This window comes from Aquarana catesbeiana, linkage group LG05 (genome assembly GCF_042186555.1).
Source record: "Aquarana catesbeiana isolate 2022-GZ linkage group LG05, ASM4218655v1, whole genome shotgun sequence".
NCBI lineage: Eukaryota > Metazoa > Chordata > Amphibia > Anura > Ranidae > Aquarana > Aquarana catesbeiana.
The window spans coordinates 365743615-365765784 of NC_133328.1; the positions used below are offsets into that span (position 1 = coordinate 365743615).

Below are 22170 nucleotides of genomic sequence, written 5' to 3' on the forward strand. Positions count from 1 at the left end.
AAATTTGTTTTTTTTTCAAAATTTTCTGTCTTTTTTTATTTGTTGCGCAAAAAATAAAAATCGCAGAGGTGATCAAATACCACCAAAAGAAAGCTCTATTTATGAATTTATGAAAATAATAAAAAATTTGTTTGAGTACAGTGTTGTATGACCGCGCAATTGTCATTCAAAATGCGACATCGCTGAAAGCTGAAAATTGGCTTGGGCGGGAAGGTGTCTAAGTGCCTGGTATTGAAGTGGTTAATGTGGGGTCCACTCCCCTGGACCTGTATAGCACCCTGCAGGAAAGCACCTTGGTCAGAACAAACACTGCACAGGGTTCCATTACGCAGGGTCCAGTGCCGTAAGGCTGCATTACAGGCAAACCTCGAGGAATCTTCTCTCCTTCCAATGAGGCTGGGGTACCATTCATTTTGGCTGATAGCTTTTTCAAATGGATCTGAATGAAGTCCATGATTCTAAATAGAACCGTACAGACCTCCAAGTATGCTCCAAGAGCACATGTATCACATCAGTGACCATTCCACCTTACAGACACTGGCGAAAAAACTGAGGTCCTTCCTGTGTAGGAGGGGTTATATAGGGGTGGACTTCCTGTTTGACTATCTGCCAGTGTCCATCCACCAGTAGGTGGCGTATAACCCATATAGTCATTATTATGGTTGCTCTGTGTCCCGTGATGTACGATAAAGAAATACCACTTTCGGAACGATCTTCCAATAATCTAATCATTAGTACACTCCTTTCGAGAGCCGATCAAGACAATTCATGTAAAGTTATCCACAGGAACAAGCATGAAAAAGTTTCTTGTATGATAACAGAATGAACGATTTTCATGTAATTAGTATAGTGTTTGTATGAAAAAAATTGTGTGACCAAGACCAGGCATCCTCGGAAATGAAAGAATACATTACAATACAATACAACACATTGAAAAACAAATAACTTAGCACCAAGGAAATAAATTGAAAAAAAATGTGCAACAAAAGAAAACATCACTTCCAAAGTTGTATTCTGTCATACGAGAATTTTGGTAATTTTAGTAACCTATTGGGTTTCGATATGAGATTAGCATGCAAAAAAAAAACGGACGGTCATTCGTCCGATATTCTTATGAGGCTTTAGAAAGGCATTATTAAATCTGCAACATACAAAACATTCTAATAATACAAAGAGCAACCAACACCTTTCCAATGTTCTAACCACTGTCAATTGATGAAAGTTAGTTTAAATTTGCCAGATGCTTTTCGCATCATTCAGAGCAAGATACTAAACACAAATTGAAGAAAAAAATATAAGACCACGTTTTACTTGTGGTGAATAGAAGTTTATTGAAGTAAACAGATGGTTCCACAGTTCTATGATTTCACACATACAGTACAAAAACCCGGAACCAAACCATTGACAACAAGAATATCATTATGGAATGACTGCAGAAATGAAAAATTCCATAAACAGCTAGCTTGATGGAACTGTTGTACTATTTACACATCGTAGTACAAATAATATGGCTTTGGATGCTTGGTCAGTGTTCCTACATGCTTCTTCTGCTTCATCCTAGCCCTGTCACAGTCAGAGATCAGTAAGTGACCTCTGCGCCACTTACTACTGATCTCTGATTTCTGCCTCACTTACTGCTGATCTTTGACCTCTGCATTACTTGCTACTAATCTCTACACTCTGCATCATTTACTTCTGAAATCTGCTTCACTTAACTACTGATTTCTGACCTCTGTGTCACCTACTAGTGATCTCTGATTTCTGACTCACTTACTAGGGATCTCTGACCTCTGCCTCTCTTATTACTGATCTCTGACCTCTGTCCCACTTTCTACTGTCCAATGAACTCTGCAACACTTACTACTGAACTTTGAGCTCTGCATCACTTACTACTGACCTGTGAACTCTGCATCACTTACTACTGAACTTTGAGCTCTGCGTCACTTAATACTGACCTGTGAACTCTGCATCACTTACCACTGGACCCCTGCACTCTGCTTCTATTGTAACCATGGCCAAAATTCAGAGCAAATAAAACCACACCCCATTTTTGCTGCAGCCTGCTGGGCGCTGCACTTTTTTCCTTGCTCAAGAGGGCCCAACTTATGATCTAGCACACATTCCCCATTACTTTCTACATCACTGTTACCCCACATTTCACTGTGGTATAGAATGTTACATGTTTCACGCTTGACACAATCTGAACCAAATTTTTTTTGGTCTTATCAGACCACAGGACATGGTTCCAGTAATCCATGTCCTTAGTCTGCTTGTCTTCAGAAAACTGTTTGCGGGCTTTCTTGTGCATCATCTTTAGACAAGGCTTCCTTCTGGGACGACAGCCATGCAGACCAATTTGATGCAGTGTGTGGCATATGGTCTGAGCACTGACAGGCTGACCCCCACCCCTTCAACCTCTGCAGCAACGCTGGCAGCACTCATACATCTATTTCCCAAAGACAGCCTTTGGATATGATGCTGAGCATGTGAACTCAACTTTTTTGGTCGACCATGGCGAGGCCTGTTCTGAGTGGAACCTGTCCTGTTAAACAGCTGTATGGTCTTGGCCACTGTGCTGCAGCTCAGTTTCAGGGTCTTGGCCATCTTCTTATAGCCTAGGCCATCTTTATGTAGAGCAACAATTCTTCTTTTCAGATCCTCAGAGAGTTCTTTGCCATGAGGTGCCATGTTGAACTTACAGTGACCAGTATGAGAGAGTGAGAATGATAACACCAAATTTAACACACCTGCTCCCCATTCACACCTGACACCTTGTAACACTAACGAGTCACATGACACCGTGGAGGGAAAATGGCTAATTGGGCCCAATTTGGACATTTTCACTTAGCGGTGTACTTGACTTGACAAAGTGTAATTTCTTCAGTGTTGTCACATGAAAAGATAACATGAAATATTTACAAAAATGTGAGGGGTGTCCTCACTTTTGTGAGATACTGTATATATTAGAAAATTAAAAAAAAAAGGCTTTAGAAAGTAATCTTGTTATCATGTTTATGCTGATTTATCTTTCTTGTCCAAAGTCTTCTTCAAATTTCTTTAATTTTGCCAGATCCTGATTAGTTACAGTAGGTTTGTTGATAGCTATGGATCTCAGCATATCAGCCTGAAATGGAAAGGATTTTACAGTTAATATATGAATACTGTTAATTATTATCCAGTTATATCATAGAAAGAGGGGGTGAAGCGCATTGGTATAACCCTATTACCAAAGTTTACATTTTTTGTTTTTTCTCTGTTTTTGGAGAATCTAGCACATACATCTACTCCAAGTTATATAATTGGTTGAGGTAATTTCACCAAATGATAGGCTGCACCCATTTGCACTTTTTTTGGTTAGTAACATCTATCAGAATGTTATTTATAACAGTTCTGCTGGTTGCTTGTAGATATTCTCAATGAGCTAATATAAAGAGAGTAATGAAACGCAGTACTCTGTTGTCCAACCAATACTGTTTCACTGAAGTAATATGAAAAATGAATGTAAAGATGCCATAGATAGATTGAAATTCAGCCAGTTCCTCCAGAGTGATGAGGCCGAAAAACAACTCAGAGGTCTAGGTGTAAATTTTACTCATTCTCTAACAAACTATGTCCAATGCTACCAAACTTACCCGTCCATACCCGTGACACTAAACCTATCAAATTATGCCTGCCTAACACAAATACGACAAATCCTTCCACAACCATGAGTAAATGCACTTCTGTTTTGTCTACTCTATATCAGCTTTCTAAACCTTTTAGAAAAGTCCTAGCAGACACCCTTTTTCAGAATGATAAACTCCACACCTCTTTAAAAATATCAGGAGCAATAGAATCAGATATCATTACCCTAGAAGTACTCTGTTCTGATCTCCAACATCTCACCTGACTAATCTGTTCAACCACCTATGCACTAGCCTTGACTTGCACACATCTCCAACTACGGCCCATATAGTTATGTCCAACAAAGATTCCTTGGACTCAAACAAAATCGGTCCCATCTCGCTCTTAAATATTGATATCAAAATCCTCACCAAAAATCTCGCCACCAGGTTTAACACGTTTCTTCGTGATCTAATTCACAGAGATCAAGTGGGCTTTGTCCCTCATAGACAGTATTCTGATAATACTCGGAAAGTAATACATCTAATCCATTTGATGTACCAGAATCTAATCACTGGCATGGTTCTTGGGCTAGATATTCAGAAAGCCTTTGATTCCCTTAACTGGGATGACCCATACTACCCCCTGAATAATAGTGAATTCCAAACTAATTTTAAATCTTGGCTGAAAGCCCTGTAACATAGTCCCTCATCCATAGTCTGCTACCTCTCTTACCGATTCCCCACTTTTTCAATCCATAGGGACATATCCCTAGAATGCTCCCTGTCTCCATATAATTTTATTTTGACTTTGGAGCCCCTAGCATATTTAATCATAACTAACCCGGACATCAAAGGAATTGGGCTAGGCCAAAAATCATTCAAGGTCAGTTTATTCCCCCGATGATCTTTTACTAACTTTGGCTCAACTACATACCACACTGCCAATCATATTCTCTATACTCACACAATTCCCCAATTTATTGGGCTTAGTAGTAAACAAAGACAAATACTTTGCCCATAATATCTCTCTCCCCAACGCAGCGGTCACCTCTCTAAAACAGAATCATAATTTCACTTGGCCCACCTCCCAACTAAATTATTTGGGAATCCGTCTCACTCGCTCATACATCCCCACTTCTCCAAGTCCTCCTATTCCTTTCAAATGTGTTGTTTGGCTTCTATGCTCACCTATTGGCATCATCTGCAATTCTGTGGGTTTATATTTCCTTTCCCTTCCATCACTTTCTGGCCCTCCTCCCAGTTTGACTCCCTATATACTCCCTAAAACATGCTCAGTGCAGCCCGCATTGCCTGAGCAACTTCCCAGTTCTCTGAGCTCCTGTGTACCTACTATTACAAGTATTATATGTCTGACTTTCTGTGTGCTGACCTCGGCTTCAGCTACTGTCTGACCTGACCTTGGCTTGTTTCCTAGATCTCCTTCTGTCTCCTGCCATTGTACTCTGCGCACATGAGTGGTCTCCGCATCCTCAGCTGGGTGTACCTGTGGGCCGTGATCTGGTTCCAGCTTGCTGCAAGTCCATCCTCATCATTAGGGGGCTTAGATGATATAGAGTTGGCAATTTTTCAAGGGCTCACTATCACAGACCCCTGACAAGACCCCTGACAGCCCTACTTTCCTCCTGGTCTCATCTCCACCTCTCCTGGATAGGGAGGATTAACCCTGTAAAAATGAAAATTTTACAGAAACTCCTTTACTTCATACTCTCCAAACCCCCATCCTCTCATATGCTCTCAAATCCTTTCAGAATCATATCTTGCGATTCATCTAGGTGGACAAAAAGCCACAAATCTCAAGCTTTGCTATTTTTATACAAAAGAAACAAGGAGGTCTGGGCATTCCAAACTTTACTAAATATTACTTGGCTACACAGATTGCCCCACTAATCTCCCTCTACACCACAAAATATGCTCCCTTATTAGTTGATTTGGAAGCATCTCTCTGTTCTCCAGCTTCTCTCCATTCACTGCCATGGCTGCCTTCAAAATCCAGATCTTTGTCTGTAAGCCTCTTGATGAGTCACATGCTTCGAGCCAGGACTCTATTAGTACTCCATAAACCTAATTTCACCTCACTTGTACTTCCTTCCTCTTGTGAGCAATCCAACATTACCCCCGGGTTTAGAGTCTCCTAATGCATTTCACTCATGGATTTCCCACAACTTTCATTGCATCTAGTCTTTCATCACTGGTTGCTCTGTATACACCTGGTGGAAATCAAAGAAAAATACCAATCCCCATCCACCAAGCTTTTTCAGTTCATACAAATGAAGCACTGATTAATTACTATAATTACCAACAAAGAGCTTTCTACTCGACTCTCCTTATTGGAACACATCTGCCGCCGCATGCCTCTTTCTTCCAAACGTATCTGTATTATTTATTTGCAGGTGAATGATTTAAAAATACTAGAGGCCATGCTTACATTCTTAAGTGGGAACAAAACCTTAAAGGCACTAGAGATAGGGGAAAATAGCCACAAATCTGGACCATGAAAGCCTCTTGCTCTATCAACACGCTAACATTAGAATCGACCTTTAAATCTGTCTTCAGATGGTATATGGTTCCAACTCGCCTAGCACACCTTTGCCTGAATTACTCCAGCACCCGTTTTCGGGGCTGCTCCCTCCGAGGGAAAGTACTTCATATGTGGTGGTTGGGCTCCATGCTTTCTAGATTTTGGACAAAGGTCCTTAAACTGTTAAAAACATTGTTAACCTGCGCCTTTCTTAGGGACCCTTGGTAATCCTATTGCATTTGAATCCTCCAGGTCTCACGAGATCACAATTTATACTGGGTACATATGTTTTAGTAGCGGCTAAACAAACCAACGTAAAAGACTAGAAACAACCGTTTGTTTCCTTCACAGAAGTCCATCACCACATTAACACCTTAATTATGCTTACTAGCATTCTCCCAGATACACATAAGAAATTCCTAAAAACCTGGGCCCCATGGATACAATACGCTCACCCCTCCATGTCCCCTTAAAGTGATTGTAAAGGTTCATTAAAAAAAATTAAAAAAACAAACATGCCTATACTTACCTGCCTCTGTGCAAGGGTTTTGCACAAAGCAGTCCTGATCCTCCTTTTCTGGGGTCCCACGGCAGTGCTCCTGGCTCCCCCTCTTCAGCTAGTGCCCCCATGGAGACCTGTTCTCCCTGGGGGCACCCGTGCGGGCATGCTCTTGAGTCCTGCTGCTGCATCCATTGACACAGACAGCAGGACTCAGCTTCGCCCTCTGGTTCCCATGTCACTGGATTTGATTGACAGCAGCGGGAGCCAACGTTATGTTACATTGCTTCGCCTTTTGGCCACTAGGGGCTCGCGCCCGCAGCGTGTGCCCGACCCCGATGTGAGTGCCCGGCGGGCGCGATGACCGCCAGGCTCCCGCGATTGTTCGTGACAGAGCGAGAATCGGGATCTGTGTGTGTAAACACACACATAGGGAACACAGTTAACCCCTTCCCTGCCAGTGACATTTACATAGTAATCAGTGCATTTTTATAGCACTGATCGCTGTATAATTGTCAATGGTTTCAAAAATGTGTCAAAAGTGTCCGATGTGTCTGCCATATTGTTGCAGTCCCGATAAAAAATGCAGATTGCCGACATTACTAGTAAAAAAAAAAAATACTAATAAAAATGCCATAAATCTATCCCCTATTTTGTAGACGCTATAACTTTTGGGCAAACCAATCAATATATGCTTATTGCGATTTTTTTTAACCAAAAATATGTAGAAGAATACATATCCTAAACCTAGGCCTAAACTGAGGAAAAAAATTGTTTTTTGGATAAAAAATGTGGGATATTTATTATAGCAAAAAGTAAAAGATATTGTGTTTTTTTCCAAATTGTTGCTCCTCTTTTGTTTATAGCGCAAAAAATAAAAAACGCAGAGGCAATCAAATACTACCAAAAGAAAGCTCTATTTGTGGGAAAAAAAGGACGTCAGTTTTGTTTGGGTAAAGCGTCGCATGACCGCGATATTGTCAGTTAAAGTGACGCAGTGCCGAAACGGTTAAGCTAAAATGAAATTTACCTGACCACTGATTAGGTACTATTTGCTGCATATTTACAGTAAAACCTTGGTTTAAAAGTAACTTGGTTTGAGAGCTTTTGCAAGACAAGCAAAATGTTTTAATAAATTTTGCCTTGATATACAAGCGATGTCTTGATATAAGAGTAGCGTCATGTCACAGCTGAGTATAAAAAAAGAAGAGAGGAGCCTCTAAGTGTAGCAATATGGTTACATTTAATGAAGGTACAACATTTAGCAACTTATTGCTACACTTAGAGGTGCCTCTCTTCTCTTTTATACCCTGTAAAAAAATGCTTTGATATACAAGTGCTTTGGATTACAAGCATGTTTCTGGAACGAATTATTCTTGCAAACCAAGGTTTTACTGTATTTATAACGAATTAAATATTATTAATTAATAAATTATAATATTTATTCATAACAAGAGAACTAAAATGACACTATTATTAACTATTATTAACCTCTTGCTGGCAGCCCCACATCCATTTTTTGCCGGTTGGGGGCTCCTGTGTGCAGAATCACATACAGGTATGTGATTCTGCACTTCCGGGTCTGGGACGCGATGTCTGCCGGGACCCGACAAAGTGTTTTATATCCATTCATACCTTCTTATTTTCATTTTTGCGTTTTTATATACACTCTTTCCTACAGTTCACTTTGCTGCAAATCAGCTAATTTGGGATTTTTGATATACTTTGCATTTTTGCTATTTGATTAAACTGATATACATTAAGACTCATTATTAGCTTCAGAATAAATATATATTCATTTACACCATCTCTGTTTTGTGTTAGATTGGCGTTCCCCTGACTTCATGGATGTTCCTTGTGAGCTTTGATGCTCTGCTTGATGGTGGAGACAATATATACCACAGCCTATTTAACCACTTGCCGTCCGCGCTATAGCCGAATGACGGCCAAAGCGCGGACCTGAATTTCCGGGAGGATGTCAAATGACAGCCTCCCCTGTGCACGCGCCCCGCGTGCCCCCTGCAGGGCACTTGCTGTGATCACTGGGTCACTGAAACTTGGGTGATCCTTACCACGTGATCAGCTGTCAGCCAATGACAGCTGATCACATGATGTAAACAAAAAATGAAATAAAAAGTAGCGCATAAATGGTGCCAAAAGTCTTCAATCAAGAAAACCACTGAAAAAAACAAATGTCCACAAATGATAAACATAACAGTGAAAAAACTTGTAAGTCTCTCAATATAGGTGAATAAAATCCTGTCGGTGAGTGGGAAACAAATGACATGGAATGTCCCACTGAAAACCATGCGTGGATGCAGGGAGACAGAAGTTAAAACGCAGGTGAATCAACAAATCATCCCCAAGTTTTTAGCAATAAAAATCCTATTTTTGCTCATCTACACTATGTGGAGCTTGTTTATTTTTTCTCCACATACTTACTGAGAGATTCAACCAGCCTTCACTCCAGCCTTTGCACATGACGCATTGTTCCCTCTGATCCGCACCTTGGCCATCCTTTGGGAGGACCCACCTGGCGACCCCAGGAGATCCGCGCAGAGTTTGACCCAGAAGGTTCGCAGAGCTGTGATGTCTGTTCACTGGCCCTGAGAGGCAACCCGCTCGAGTGACTCCCTGTCGCTGACAAGGGAGTCCATCATATCTGGTAAGAGTTTCTTACACACCACCTTTACCAAGTCACATGTTGTTGAGAGATACAACTTGGGGATGATTTGTTGATTCACCTGCGTTTTAACTTCTGTCTCCCTGCATCCACGCATGGTTTTCAGTGGGACATTCCATGTCATTTGTTTCCCACTCACCGACAGGATTTTATTCACCTATATTGAGAGACTTACAAGTTTTTTCACTGTTATGTTTATCATTTGTGGACATTTGTTTTTTTCAGTGGTTTTCTTGATTGAAGACTTTTGGCACCATTTATGCGCTACTTTTTATTTCATTTTCACATGTTTCTTTGGTTGTTGTCACCTTGTAAGTAGCTGCTCCGCACCATATTTTCTTTCAATTTAGCGCAGTGTACACTTTTATTATATTTGCACTTGATGTAAACAAAAGCTCGATAATCGTTTTTTTTTTCTCCTTACGCTGACAGCGTGAGGAGAAAAAACAGCCGATCACCGGCTTATCTGCAAGGGACATCGGTCCCGAAGAGGAAGAGGCAATTATGGTTACTATGTAATAAAATTTGTATGTTTTATATACTTTGGTACTCTTGCATCTATCCCCTACTCATACTCCTATCCGCACAATCCTTTAAGGGCATTCTTTTCCAAATTGTTGTAATATAGGATGTGGTAGGAGTTTTTTGAGAGTGAACTCTTATGCCCTGTACACACTTTTGGACATTGATAGGACATCCCGACAACAAAATCCATCGGATTTTTTCCGACGGATGTTGGCTCAAACTTGTCTTGCATACACACGGTCGCACAAAGTTTTCGAAAAATCCGATCGTTCTGAACGCAGTGACGTAAAACGCGTACGTCGGGACTATAAACGGGGCAGTAGCCAATAGCTTTCATCTCTTAATTTATTCTGAGCATGCGTGGCACTTTGTGCATCGGATTTGTGTACACACGATCGGAATTTAAACGATCGGATTTTGTTGTCGGAAAATTTTATATCCTGCTCTCAAACTTTGTGTGTCGGAAATTCCGATGAAAAATGTCCGATGGAGCCCACACACGATCGAAATTTCCGACAACACAATCCGATCGCACTTTTTCCATCGGAAAATCCGACCGTGTGTACAGGGCATTAGGCAATTTTTCTTAATTCATTCATCATTTTTTACCTAAACCCTATTGAGCATCTGTGTGACATCCTCAAATGGAAGGTGGAGGAGCGCAAGATCTCTAACATCCACCAGCTCCGTGATGTTGTCATGGAGGAGTGGAAGAGGACTCCAGTGGCAACCTGTGAAGCTCTGGTGAACTCCATGTCCAAGAGGGTTAACCCAGTGCTGGAAAATAATGGTGGCCACACAAAATATTGATACTTTGGGCCCAATTTGGACATTTTTACTTAGGGGGTGCACTCACTTTTGTTGCCAGCGGTTTAGACGTTAATGCCTGTGTGTTGAGTTATTTTGAGGGGACAGCGAATTTACACTGTTATACAAGCTATACACCCACTACTTTACATTGTAGCAAAGTGTCATTTCTTCAGTGTTGTCACATGAAAAGATATAATAAAATATTTACAAAAATGTGAGGGGTGTACTCACTTTTGTGAGATACTGTATATACCTCCTTTACAGAGCTCAAATCATCAAATACGTGACCCGCTGTCTCTCTCCTCTCTCGCATGACAGCTGCATTGGGCGGGGCCAAGGATCCCCCGCTGACATCATTCAGGAAGGAAGGAGGAGAGAGGCCGCCCTGCCCACTGCAGCTGTCATGCTAGAGAGGAGAGAGATGGCGGATTATGTGATCGCAGATATGCGCTCTGTAAACAGATATATAGCTACATTTTTTTATAAAGCACAGTCACAGGGGGACATTAGATTAATCAAACAAGAGAATAATGTAAATTGTACTCTAATTTGAGCAGCAGAAGGGGAGGGGACGAGCACGGACACAGAGCTTACAGACGGGGAGGGGAGGGGGGAGAGGAGCGGGGAGGACACAGGAGAGCAGAGAGCAGGGCTGCGGATGATGGAGGCAAGTAAACTGACCAGGGTATCAGGGTTCAGCAGCCATGATGAACCGTGGTCAGTTCACATGGGGGAGGGCAGAAAGTGGCAGGATCAGCCAGGTTTTTTAGGTGTTATAGGGGGCCAAATGACACAGCACAAGCTCTGTGCTGTATAACATGCTTTAAAGGAACAGGATCTTTATTTATTTTTTGGGGTTAACAAACGCTTTAAGCCAGCCATAGTTGGCTTGAATCGATTGGAACCGTGTATGGACAGGCTGATTGTACTCAAGTTCGATTAACTTGGGTAAACCAGCCTGTCTGATTTTCATGCAATTATCAGTGTGTTCTCCCGGTGCAAGGGACAGCTCCCTGCACCCCCCCCCTTTCCCCACCGGGAGAACACAATAGCTCTGCGAGAGGGATTCCCCCATCAACACTATGTTGACGGGGGAATGGAGCAATTTTCTTTTCTGCAGGAAAGAAAATTGCACCGTCTATGGATGAATTTAAGCTGGGTTCACATATGCTGCGGCCGCGGCTCACAGCATGGGGTCCGGTCCCTGTACACCTATTCAGGTGCAAATCAGGGAAACCTGCATCCAATTCGCATATGTGTGAACCCAGCCTTAGTCAAGTTAGAATACTGCTGGGCACCCTTCTCCTCTCATCTTCTTAATTCATATACATATCACCTTGGTCCCAGAACTCCTTCCTTCAATCATCATTATATATTATATGTATTACAAAATATCATACATTCAAATTTTAAAGTGCCTTTAATAAAAGAACTTCAACAGATCAACTCACATTAAAAACACTTGCATGTTGCTACTATTACGTACAGGTACTTAATGTCACTCTCAGCATATTCCAATACTTCTAGGTTCCATACTGGCACCTGACATCACTTGTTTGAAAGGTGCAGAAAAAATATATTTATCTAAATCAAAACCTGTATGCATTAGACTCTGACTAACCATGCCTACGACAGGTTCCAGTAACCTATCTCCAGGTACATCCACCCATGTCATTTCAATGGCATTCGGATCTCCAGGAGAACAGGGAGTAAGCAGATAATCACGGAACTCATCTGGATTGAAAGGTGACTTCCTTTGTACCTAGAAAAAGAGACACACTTCTGTTACTGTTCTGGCATCTTCTTCATTTTAACAAATAAAGTGCACAAGTAATAGCTTATCATCAGACCATTACTATGAATGGTATTTTTTTTTTTTAAGTCTAAAAGGTGATGGAAATAAACAAAACGTGAACATTTATTGAATAAAATGAGCAATATAAACGTAATATTTAAAAGGCAAACATGGTTGACCTTCACCTAATACAGTGTATATGTAATAAAAAAATCAATGAAACTATTTTGATAGAAATATTTTACACCTGTAATCAGCAAAGGATAGGCTGCTATAAAAACCTTCTTCACATTTCATTGCAAGCAATGGATCTTGTGACAAACTAAGAGCGCAGAGAGAGAGCACACCCGACACGTGGGCATTTATTGGGGGACTCGGGGTACAGGCAGTAGGAGAATTAGTCCACAGAACAAACACAGACACAGCAATGAAGATTGATTCCCTAGGGCGGCAGTATGAGACAGCATAGGGGAGGTAGTCCACGGGACAAAAAGAAGGCACAGCAATGAAGATTGCTCCTCATAACAGCAATATGGGACAGCAAAGAAGTGATAGCCCACAGGGTACACGGAGCAGAGCAGTGTTTGGTACTGCAGGGTTAAAGTCCTTGGCACACGGGCAGAGCAGTGTTGTCACAGCGGGGTCTAAGTCTAAGGTCTAAGTCCAGAACAGGGCAGAGATCCAGGCAGGCAGGGCTAAGTCCAGAGAAGGGCAGAGATCCAGGCAGACAGGGGTCAGTCCAGAACACAGCAGATATCCGGGCAGACAGGGGTAGGGGCTGGTAGCAGAAGTAGGGCAGGCAGGGTAAAGTTCATGGGCAGTTTCAGGGGGGCTGTGGGGGTCTGGCAACAGTTCAGAACTTCACACGGCACAGCAAATACGGAACTATATGTCCCAGCAGTCCCAGGATGCAGAAAATAGAACACAGTCCATACTGATCCATTAGACTCAGCAGTTCTAAGCACCTTCTAGCTTCCTTCTAGTGGGGTATGCAGCCATCAGCTCCTCTCTGTGTCCATCATGGAAGTCAACTCAGAAAAGTCTGACACTTTCTGCCAGCACAGGGAAATTAAATTGTACTTTGAGTTCAGCTAAGACTAGCACATAACGGCCCGGTGGCAGCACGTCGGGCTTCTCCAAGCTTCACCATACTGTCTGCGGGGCACAGGAACTCATAGATTAATTAAGCAGACAAGCTGGCTGTTCACACACGGTTCATTTCAACAAAACAACAAAAAATTATTTCAATCACCTGGCATATCTCAGTTGTTGGTATACCAGCAATAAAACACTTGTGGGCTCTTGTAGTTGATACTCACATAGCAATAGTATTGATCTATTGATCTGCCTTACATACCTGCAGGATAGAGCTTTTATCAATCCTCCACTAATGTTAACTCAGATTTAGATGATTGTTAAAATGCTAAGTTTTACTTACTTTAAGTTTTACTTGGTTGGCCCCGTTCACACCTGAGCGATTTTCAGCTTGTAAAATGCTCAGCTCTGAAGCTCCAAAACACCCAATAAGCAAAATTCTATTCATTTCAATGGCCCTTGTTCACATATGAGCGTTCTGTTGCCTGAAGTAAAACGCCTGAAGCTCAAAAAATACATGAGCTTCTTTTTTACAGATTACAAGCGTTTTTGTCCCACAGTCTTCAAAAGAAACACCTGACTTGAGCAGAAAAACGCTCATAAAATGCTCAAATAGCAGCTCTCCACCCCTAATTTCCTCTCCCTCTCCTCCCTCTTGTGCTTTCTATTGGCTAAACAAAAATACCTGAAGCTGTAAAATGCTTGTAATACACATATGAAACCCTTTAAAAAAAATCTTGTAAAAAGCTTTTTGATTAAGAGTCTTCCAACGTTTATCTCAGGAACTGAAAACCTAGATCAAATGACCCCCCTCAAACAGCTTGAAGACTGCAGACACCAATGCAGGATTACAGGGATCCAACCAAGAGGTAGGAAATATCTCACCTGGCCCATTGCTCATTCAGGATCTGAGCATGGGGATCCAGACATGTAGGGTGTGCGATGGAGAGCGTTTATGGTTTGCCACCTTCTTCCATGCCAGGCTCAAATGAATGGAGGATGAGCAGGAAGCAGAAGATTTGCTTGGACTGCAGCTGGGATCAGCTGCTGACAGGAATTGTAGAGCTTCCAGTTTGACTTTGGCTTCCTCTTGAGTGGTGTTAGTATGCGCTTGGCCTCGGCAGGTGAAGATCAGCTTAAAAGGCAACCCCACTCATATTTGATTCCCTGGGCAAGTAGGGTTGCTGGGTATGATTTCAGTTGTCGGTGCTTCTGGATGGTGATCAGGGGCAGATCTCCAAACAATTGGTGGCCATGAAGGTAAGGTCCATAATGAATTCAGGGAGGCCCCACAGCTGTAGATTGCCTCTTCGTGATCTGTTTTTAAAGTCCTCCAGTAAGAATAAGGTGCAGGACAGCTCAGCCTTCTGGTCCTCCAGGTCCTGCTCATGGCTGTCTAGGATGGTGGTGGCAGCATCCATCTTGTCTTCCAGAGGACTAGTACGGCCCTCCAGTTCTCTGATCTCTTTGGTCAAATGAATAGCCAGTTTTTCAGTTGCTGCTGTTAGCTCTTGTTGCTGCATGGTTTTGAACCTGGCAAGGAGCTCTGTATTCTGGATTGGCTGTGACTGCTGCTCAGTTGGGACATCCACAGCACTGTCCGCATCAGATATTAGGTCCTGATCCCTCATGGAGAGCGGCTGGGAGAGCTCCAGAATCAAGCTCGAGGCTTCAGGCACAATGTCTGTAATGCAAGAACAATATGTGATTGGAGACTACCTATAGGCTGTAAGAGCTGTCTGTAAGGCAGGCCTCGCAGTGTACTGGGCCAGTGGACCGAGCACTAGAGCTGCGAGGGGCCAGAGGTTTTTTTTCATCCTCAGTGGCACCGGATATGTGGGGGACCGGTGCTGGTAAGTATAGCAAAAGTGAACCGATCTGAGCACTGATGTGCCCAAGGGTGGAAGTCCAAGGGCTTTATACCGCCATACTCCTATGCTGCTCACAAGCACTGCCAAGCGCACCCCCCCCCCCCCCCCCCCACCTGTAATTTAATAGTTTATATCAATCCGCTTTGCTGCTTTCATTATTGTTTCCAATTGTTTCAATAAAAAGATTATACAAAAAAAACACTGGGGGCTGATTGACACTGGATAGTGTATAACATTATCCTCTCTCTGTAATACTTCAGTGGGTTACGCACACCGCAGTCCATGTTTTATGGCTTATTCATTAAGTGCAGACAGCAATGTGGAGCCTGCATTGCCCCACAGAGGTCTCTCTGTTTAACACACCAGAGTGAACTCCAAGATTGGAGGACAGCTGGTCATGTGTCTTACTAGGATTTTTGTTTTTCTTTACAATTCCATTTTTTTTTTTTATTGTGCTCCACAAGCTTTAGACTCCCGAATCCAGTGGGGGCATAACATATTTATTAAGCACACTGCTATGACATATTAATAATCAGTAGTTCTTTTTTACTGCTGCTTTTCCAATGGACACCTAAGATTGCATATTACCTGTGGCAGTTATGACTAAAAGATACAAATATTACATCAGATATTAGTGTAGCACTACCCCGTAGGAGTTGCTAGTGTCCCAGGTCCCCACTGCTGCACAGTCAGTCACATAGCATTCCTTTCATACATTCCAACGCAGAAAACATTTTTTGGCTTGTTTTTGATGTTTTATTAGGGGTTGATAACTTGGATGGGGTAGGAAATTATGGGATGCCCAACCTAAAAAATATCCATAACTATGAACAAAGGAACACTTCCTCCCTATTTACAAGAAGTCCTTTTCTTCCTTCCTCCTGCACAAACTTGGTTTTCACAGCACCTGCTGCTCACTCCTGTGGGAACTAGCAGGATGTTACTAGTTCAGCAAAGGCCCATTATAGGCAGGAACTCTCAGTCTATTGACAAAGTAGTGCAATGTAAGTGAACAGCATGACATTCCTCCTTCTGCTTCCCTGTGGCCACTGAGCCCACCTTACTGCCACCAGCCATGCCTGGCTGATCTTCCTTCCAGTACTCCTGACTGGCTCACACACACGGAGAACTCCCAGGGCACGGTTAGATGAAGACTAGGCACTATGCGGCCTTCAAGAGAGGCTGCTGAAGATGGCAATCTCTGCCCTTGTCTATCCCTCATCTTCCCCTGCACCGTGCAGATCTACTCACTGTTTCACCTTGCTCCTTCCCGCTGCCTCTCCGGCTTGAATCCTTGCACTGCACACTCCTCTGTTAGAATTCTTCCAGGCCAGCTGAGCACCGGGCCAGAATGACTCTTGGTTGGCCATCTGGCCTTGACAATCACCACCCGGTCTTTGTATATTGCTTGTCCCAGCTGCCATTCTTGCCGAATGTCCTGGAACCGGTTTCAAGCTTCTTCATTATGTGATCCCTGCAACGGTTTGGGTATATGCATGAAGTCCCACACCATGTAATTCTCCCACTGTGCACAAGAGTCCTCGATGATGTCTTGTGGGACATAAGGATATTCCAGGCCCCATTTTAGCACTGTTCTTCGCTGCACCTCCCTCTGGAACCGAGACAACCTTGGAAGCTTCCGTGACTTGTCTATCCCAGGAAGGACACAGGCATGGGGTCACCTCCCTACCCACTGCCTGTATTCAGCACTTCTGGTCTGGGTCCAAGATGGTTTGGTCTGGAACCGCTGTCAGACACAAACAGGGGTCTGCAGGGATCCTTCGGCACTACCAGCTGGCTCTGGCACATCCGACACCTCCGATAGCACCTCCACATCCTCCTGAGTCTCCCCACTCCCAATTCTCATTCTGAGCTGCTAAGTGATGATCACTCTACCCAGTCAGCATCTATGGGCCCGAATTCTGCCGCTTCCCTCTGGCTCACCTGAAGACGAGTTGTCTTCACACTGGCTCCTTCCAGGTGGGGTTGACAGGGTGGACGGATACAGCCGGTCTTCCGTGGACATCTTCTGGTTCCTGCTGAGCAGCTCTGTCAGGTACCAGGTATTCTGCCAGACTGTAAGACAAGATGGACTCCCAGCCTTCTTTACAGTTGTCACCTGTCTTTGCAAGGGAATCTCGGTCCTGAGACTCAGCCCCACCTTTTGTAGCTGTTCCCTGGCCCACTCCGACCTTCCGGGATGTCTTTGGCTGTTCTGTACATAGACCGGATTGCAGGTCCACACTATAGGTGAGCGGCTCCTGCTCACTCAGTTTCAGTCTTGTTAGTGGCTCATTGCAGTGCCCACACCAGATCCAGGCACTGACCACAGTGGTGGGTCTCCTGCACCTAGGACACAGTAGACATAGCCTCTCTGTTCCTTTGATCAATCCAAGGGTGAATGCCCCTCGATGCTCCAGCTGCACGCAGAGACCGACCAGCGTCCTGCAGTTTAGGCTGCCAAGTCGGCACAGGGTACATTCACACACCACCATCCTCCATCTTGCTTTTATCTCTCTCCACATGCAGGATATGCTGGGTTTCCACTGGCTCCTCCCCCAAGCTTCAAGACTGACTGGCGCCAACAGTTCAGATAAGCAGGCTTGTTCCCACGTGCTCTGTAAAGCCTTCTTTGCTGGGCTGAAATTTGCAGGCATGAACAGCATGTTCACAGTCACTGTACACATACTGAATCTTGCAGAACTTGTTTGGACATACCACTCAGCACTGATCGTGCCTGAGCGACTGAATGCAGATGGCAATTAAAGTTCACTGTGGTTTACCATGAGCAACAGCAAAGTCTGTAACACATGTCACACTGTTTTTAGCAGGCTTTAGCTTCAGCCGTGCTTGGACAACTGATAGACCCGATCCTGCAGGAACACCCTGGCTCACTCCGGTTGCCACAGGAAACAGCAGACATCTCAGTGCACATTTCAGGGTTCTCAGCAGGCCATTGCAGCACACAGTCACTTTCCCCAGTTCTATGCAGACCGCTGGGCACTTTGTAATCCATGGGCGCAATCGTCCGCCATGGTCCCACGGACGACAGCACACAATACAGTTCTTACTGATTAAAGCAGGCTCTGGTGTATCACAAGTAGCCGTCCCAGCTGTGGTTAGGGTAACTGGGCATGCAGTATAGCTGGTTGGCAGCAACCTTCCCATGGTTGCTATGAGCAACAGCACTTGAACACCAACATGACATTTAAAGTTCAGCAATGCACAACTCCAGCCTCCCATCATCATGCCATGTAGGGTAGCATGGGCGAATCCCAAGGACGGGCCCACAAATGTAGCACTACCCCCATAGGAGTCGCTGGTGTTCTGGGTCCCCACTGTTGCACAGCCAGTCACGTAGCATTTCCTTCATACATTCCAATGCAGAAAACCGTCATTGGCTTGTTTTTGATGTTTTATAGGGGTTGATAACTTGGATGGGGTAGGGAACTTTGGGATGCCCAACTTTGCGCAGAACTATGACCAAAGGGACACTTCCTCCCTCTTTGCAAGAAGTCATTTTCTTCCTTCCTCCTGCACAAACTTGGTTTTCACAGCACAGCACTACTCCTGTAGGAACTAGCAGGATGTTACTAGTTTAGCAAAGGCCCATTATAGGCAGGAACTCCCAGTCCCTTGCCAAAGTAGTGCAATGTGAGTGAACAGCATGACATTCTTTCTTCAGATTCCCTGTGGCCACTGATCCCAGCTCTGCGTGCTTACAGAAAATGCTAGCCCACTTGGCTGCCACCATACATTCCTGGCTAATCTTCCTGACTTTCTGCCCCAGCCCTGCCCGACTGGCTCACACACATGGAGACCTCCTACGACAAGGTTAGATAAAGACTTGGCACTACAGGGTCACTACAGGGCCTGCTGCAGATGGCAGTCTCTCCCTTTGTCTGTCTCTGCACCGTACTAATCTAATTACTGTCTCTCCTTGCTCCTTCCCGCTGAATCCTTCCACTGATCCTTCCAGTCCAGCTTTTCTGAGCACCCGGCAACCCCCCCCCCCGGTAAGGGGCCCCTCAAGGGCCACCGACAGCCTCTCCTCAGCACTACTTCCCCATCTTCCACCCAACTCCCCTGCTGGCAGCCCACTTCTGGGAATTGGCTGACGCCCCACAAATATTCAGGACAGCTTCTCCTCACCCCTGCCCTCTAGTTCTATAAGATTTTCCGACCTTCCAAACACCGGGGGAGGCAACAGAGAGCTGCCAGGATGAGTCATTGAGCCCTGGCCTCTAGTAACTCTGACCCAATTCAGTGACTCAGGTTTGTCCTGGTCAGAAATATGTTTTACCTACTCTGAACTCTAGCAGCACACACTAGAAGGTGCTACACCAGTCTTGAGGTTAACCTCCAAAATAAATGTTTTACAAAAAAATCAGTCAAGCTGTTCCATTATGTCTAAAAAGCCCAGTAATGCTGAATGATGATCTGCACTTGTGAGAAATGGTACAGTACCTTTTTAAAATGAGTGGAAAACCGAACTCTCCTGAGAGGCTGCATTAAGGCGTCTCGCACAACTATGCTAATATCAGCACCAGAGTAACCATTTGTTCTTTTCCCCAGGTCTCTAAAATCTGCATCTGTGAGGCTGTGAGCTGTAGTTCCAAGATGAAGTCTAAACATGTCGGTCCGGGCATGTGCTTCTGGAAGCGGAATGTAAATTCGACTCCTAAATCTGAAAAAGAAGACAAATTCAATATGCGGTATTGTTGACTATGCTGTAGAGATTATGACCAACATACAGTAGAAGCATTGTCAAGATGATAAAAAGAAGCATACAATCCAAAAGTATGCATCTGAATACGAATACTATACCATTTGTAAAGATTCCTAAGAAAGCAAATTGTGCCTTCCATGAAAATACGATATATGACATTTGCTTCAGAAACACTAGCTGCATTTAAAATACAGATCATACAATTATGAATTTTACATGTGTTTTTCTTGGCTTCTTGTGAAAAGAAAGGTATCAAAATAGGTGTGCTGCCACAGTTGACTTGTTTCTTTTCAATCTTAGTTTATTCCAAAATAAAAGTATAACAGAAAAATAAAGTACTTTACAGTATAATATTACATATATTATACACAGAACAATGAGGAGAACCTTTACTATAAACCTACAGGAGTAAATACTTTGGCAAATAGCCTCTGGTGAAATACTAAAGTATCACATTGTATATAGAAGACTTTGATATAAGAGAAGAATAACATGCGTGTGAGAACCAACATATTTCTACCTTTGTGATTTTGCGTGTTAGTGTTATCAGAAGGTTCCTCCTAATCAGGCTGGAATGCTGTAGGGATCATTTATTCACTTATTATAAATATTCATGTTATTGAGCAATTCTGGGAATATGATCTTTGTTTATACGTTTGAGTGATTGGTTCAGTACATAAAGAAAGGGAGGCAGAGAGAAAGATGAGAATGATAGCGTGTAGAGAAATAAGGGATGGCAACAAAGGTGGGAAGCACCCCAGCATGGCTAATTGGTGGATAAGGATGGGGCATCCCTGTCCCATATAAGGAAGTCATCGGAGTAACGAAACATCGACCACGAGGTCCAAGTGGTGGAGAACTGTTCCTCCTTCCCTGCTTCCTGCGCCAATAGGCGCTCCAGATCTCTTATCTGATCCACTTCGACAGCCCAATCACCCAAGGAAGGCACATCTGCTGTTCTCCAATGTCGGGGGATCACTGTCCTAACTGCGGCCAAAAAGTGGCGCAGTATGTCTTTTTTAATCAGCTTGAGGGGGCCCGGAAGCATAGATAGTAGGGCTATCTCTGGTGTGGGCTTAATTGGGGTCGCCATCAGCCTGCTGTATAGATCAAAGACCTTTTGCCAAAGTTTCCGAATTGGAGGGCAAGCCCACCAGATGTGGAGCATTGTCCCTCTAGAGGACAGGCATCTCCAACAAGTACCTGATAAAGAAGGGTTAAACCGTTGGATAGTCACTGGGCATCTGTACCACCTTGTTAATAGCTTAAACCCTTTTTCTTGAGTCTTAGTTGCCAAAGAGATCCTATGCATTAGGATAAAGCTTTTTTGCCAATCAGCAGGGGAGATGGAATGTTGTAGTTCTGTTTCCCATTTGTGCGTGTATGTTGGAAGGTCAGGGGCAGATATGTTCAGTAGTAGGGAATATAACAGTGATACTACATGTGTTGGCGGGTCTGGTTGTAAGAGCAGCTCATCAAGGTCTGATGGGTCATCCAGGATTTCTGAAATGGGGGAGAAAGTACGTATGTATGACATTAATTGACTCCTTTGTAACCACATGATTGGGGGCCCCGGGCCCATCTGGGGGGGGTATGTCTGGTCTCAAAGATGGGTCAGCGCGTAAAACCTGTGCTAAACCTCTATGACTATCCCTATTCCAGGGTCCAAATCTCCCCTTACCTTCAGCCAGGGGGAAGGCCGGAGTCCCAAAGAGAGGGGTCATTGGGCCCTGAGGTTTAGATAATTTACTCGTTAATAGCAGGTGGTCCCATATCTGAAGAGTCTGACGAGTGAGAGCAGTAGAATCATTGTGTCGTACTTTATCCTGGGGCGGTTTCCCTGCCATATGAATTTAAAAAAAATCTGACTAAGCCTTTTGAAAAACGAGGTGGGAATATGAATAGGAATGGTTTGAAAAAGATAGAGGAATCGAGGGAGAACATCCATCTTCAAAACATTCACCCTACCCAACCAAGAGAGCTGTTTAGATGTGTAAGTGGCCAGATCCGCTTGTGTTC

At 43.7% G+C, this 22170-nt stretch overlaps 1 protein-coding gene across 3 annotated transcripts in view; it reads right to left on the reverse strand.

Moving 5' to 3' along the window:
- Nucleotides 1-1305: 1305 nt before the first annotated feature.
- Nucleotides 1306-22170, reverse strand: part of LOC141144852 (vacuolar protein sorting-associated protein 4B-like) — a 146708-nt gene continuing 125843 nt past the window's right edge. For 2 of the 3 annotated variants that reach the window (XM_073630934.1, XM_073630933.1), the window contains 3 exons: nucleotides 19890-20109; nucleotides 12283-12423; nucleotides 1306-3124 (listed from right to left, as the gene is read on the reverse strand). In XM_073630934.1, the coding sequence (XP_073487035.1) occupies nucleotides 3023-3124; nucleotides 12283-12423; nucleotides 19890-20109 (463 nt within the window). In that variant the 3' untranslated portion in view covers nucleotides 1306-3022. The remainder of the gene's footprint in view (nucleotides 3125-12282; nucleotides 12424-19889; nucleotides 20110-22170) is intronic. The other variant, XR_012244475.1, reaches the window with a different exon arrangement.